The sequence below is a fragment of the Nematolebias whitei genome, chromosome 12 (assembly GCF_014905685.2).
Source record: "Nematolebias whitei isolate Nwh7 chromosome 12, NemWhi1, whole genome shotgun sequence".
NCBI lineage: Eukaryota > Metazoa > Chordata > Actinopteri > Cyprinodontiformes > Rivulidae > Nematolebias > Nematolebias whitei.
Window position 1 is genome coordinate 4,761,544 of NC_056509.1, and position 3,430 is coordinate 4,764,973.

At 41.1% G+C, this 3,430-nt stretch overlaps 1 protein-coding gene across 1 annotated transcript in view; it reads right to left on the minus strand.

The window, feature by feature from the left end:
* Positions 1-3,430, minus strand: part of ufl1 (UFM1-specific ligase 1) — a gene marked incomplete at its 3' end in the record, with an annotated part of 72,289 nt that overhangs the window by 66,138 nt on the left and 2,721 nt on the right. Inside the window, 2 exon segments of the mRNA XM_037685249.1 lie at positions 1,067-1,164; positions 1,293-1,321. Of these exon segments, the coding sequence (XP_037541177.1) occupies positions 1,067-1,164; positions 1,293-1,321 (127 nt within the window).

Consider the following 3,430-nt stretch of genomic DNA (forward strand, 5'->3'; position numbering starts at 1 on the left):
TTGCCTCCATGCCACGCCGCATTGAAGCAGTCATTCATGCAAAAGGATTCCCGACCAAGTATTGAGTGCATAACTGAACATGATTATTTGAAGGTTGGCGTTTTTTGTATTAAAAACACTTGTCTTTCATTGGTGGGATGAAATATGCTAATTTTTTGGGACAGGCATTTTGGGTTTTCATGAGCTGTATGCCATAATCATCAGTATTAAAACAATTAAAGACCTGAAATATTTCAGTTGGTGTGCAATGAATCTGAAATATATGAAAGTTTCATTTTTATCATTACATTATGGAAAATAATGACCTTTATCACAATATGCTAATCTTTTGAGAAGGACCTGTATATATATATATATACACACATATATTTATACATATATACACACACACATATATATATACACACACACACACACACACTCGAGCAGAGGCACGTTCTTGTACGTCCATCCTCATTGGATGAATCCTGTGGCTGTGGGCGGACCCTGGGCTGAACAAAATTAACCTCAATGAGCTGCAAACAGAGGGGGCGTGGCCAGACATCTGTCAATCATTCTGAACCATGAAGGAACAGTAACAGAATGGGGCTGTCAGAATTTAGCTCTTTGGAACGACCCCAGGATTTTCACCAGGCTGTTTGAAACCAGTTTTGTTGTAAATTTAACAAAATGTGACATTATTTCTAAAATGTATTTATTTTTAAGTTGTTATTTCTAAGTTGTTTATTTTAACATCTTTATTGTAAATGCCAGGAGGGAGGGCTCAGCCCTCCTAGCCCACTGATACCAGCCGTCACTGCGAACAAGTGTACAGGTAGCTAGAAAACGTGGCAACACAATGTCATTCACAAAGATGAAAAAAAGAAAAGTTGGCATTGAAAATTGTACATTCATCAGTGACTGGACAGATAAATGTTTTTAGGGAAACTGCTGAAGGCATGTTGCTCCCCCGTAGCATCAAAACAAGATAAATAAAAATAAAATTATGTAATAAAAACCAACAGCTGATGAGTTTGCTGTGAGCTTCAGAACTACAGATAAAAATAAAATAAAAACTTCTACTCACACATCAATCAGCTGCCCCAGAACCAGCTGAATCCCTTTATCGGACCTAGCAATGTCATTTGCTCTGTTTTCAACGTGGACCCAATCCACATTGATGATCTGAAAGGAGGACAAAGAACTGAATGAAAGGCTTCATTTCCATAATAAACTTACTGTCTCAGCTGTAAACGAATGTGGAACAGACCCGACAGGTACTGAGCCACATTATTCAAAGTGTCAGAACCAACCTGCTGCAGGTCCACAATGTTGACTCTTCCTGTAAGACACAGTAGCAGAACATCTCACAAACAAAACAATTCAGTAGATTTTATAATTATTGGACTATAATTTGGTGTGATTGTAGCTAAAGTCATTTACAATTTTTACTCTAAGTGCTGCTCTTTGTGCAAGACTCCTTGGGAGTCAACGTTGTTAACCTGTTAGCAAAATATCTCGACTCAGTGGACAGATTTAATAAACAAAATGCAATCATCTACATCCAAAAGATGGCTACACCAGTTTTACAGATACAGATCTGAGGCTTGACGTGGTGGAAGCTGAGAGAAGTGATGGGCAAATGATACGGAGGCTGCGCAGCTCATGTCCATCTTCTTGAAGCAGAGAGTCACAACACGTGTCGGAGCTGGTATCAAAACACCACCGTCATGTGACAAATGATGCTCGACGCTTCGGACATCATCACGGCTTCATTTCACTCTTCAATGGCTCAGAAAGCTTCAGTGTGTTGTGAGACAATCACAGTTTACAGATTCAAATGGTTTGATACGACAGAGCTATTTAACACATTATTGTTAAGAAATGCTGGATGGTGAGATCAAATTTTGGAAAGTCAATTTGGTGAAGTTGGGTGATTTTCAGTAAACTGCATTCAAAGGTCTGAGAACAATATTATTCCATTAAATAAAGAAAAAATTTAAGCAGACACTTCCTCCTCTGCTCCTTTCCCTGCTTGCTCTTTGTTTTGTGAATGTTTTTCAGAGCCCCTTTTTGTACCTTCTGAATTGTAAACGATGGATTTGGATTTCAGCTGCTCTCTCAACGTGAATGGTCAAAATTTTCTCAAGAAACAGGGTGAAGGGGAGCCCTCTTACCTCAACTGAAACATATGTGTATTTATAACTGGATTCTGCTGTTTGAAGCTGGTAGGAAACTGGATTATTGACAAATTCTAAAATGTCAGCAGCTGTTTAAGCTGCCTGGAATGTGTGGGTCGTGCTTGTCAACACTCAGACTGTGTACGAACTATCTGTGCAACTATCTTGCTACTTTGTCAGTGTTCACGAATGGTGGGAAGAAATTGATCTTGGAGAAGTTGTAAGCTTGACTTGGTGCAAGACATCACTATTCGGCTGTTTGGAACTGCCATGACGTGCTAGTGAGAATTTAAAAGCCGACGTGGAAATTAAGAGCTCAGCCTGACTCAAACCATTGTTGGAATCTTAATCTGGCTTCTGGCCTTGTCCCAATTTCTCCTGGATGTTATGAAAACAAGACACTCTGATCCACCCCCCTCCCCAAGCACATCTGTAGAAGGGTGCCTCTGATACACACTGTACCAATTTCCTGGAGAGTCCATGGACAACACTCATGCTTTCACTCCCCTTGTTGCCTTCCTGGTGCAGCCTCCTAGGAGATGCAAAGGCACCAAAGGGTTGCGCCACTCACCTGGTGGCTGTGCTGGGACACCCACCCCTGCCCACTCCAAATGCTTTTGTATTACGTCTATCCATGTTGCTTCTTTCTGTGCCGAGGTAATTTTTTTCGCTTCTTCACACAATGCCCTGTGTCCAAGGACACGGTGTGAGAGAGATTTTTTATACCTTTCTTTCATGTTTTTCTTTTATCCCTGAATGAAAGGTCACGCTGTTCCCTGCAGCTGCAGTCCTACAAATCTTGTCCCCCCCATGTATGTTGTCTTGGCAGGATGTACTGAAATGAAATTTCCCCTCGGGGATCAAAAGTATATTGAACTGAAGTGTGTCCTAAGACCTACAATTGATGATCCATAAACATGATTGTTAAATCATGGTTCTTCAACTGAGGCGGCTGTCTAAGCTGAAGCCCATATTGTCCAAAAATAACCTGGAGACAGTAATACATGCATTCATTACATCTAGGCTTGATTACTGCAATTCGCTCCTGTTTGGTATCAGTCAGACCTCCATTGCACGACTACAACTGGTCCAGAATGCAGCAGCCCGATTTTTAACCAGTACAGGCAAAAGAGAGCACATTACACCAGTTTTGGCCTCACTGCACCAGTTCACCTTCGAATCCAGTTCAAAATACTCATGTATGTCTACACATCACTGAACAGTCCCATCTCTCTGATCTGCTACAACTGTATGTCCCACCACGTTCCCTG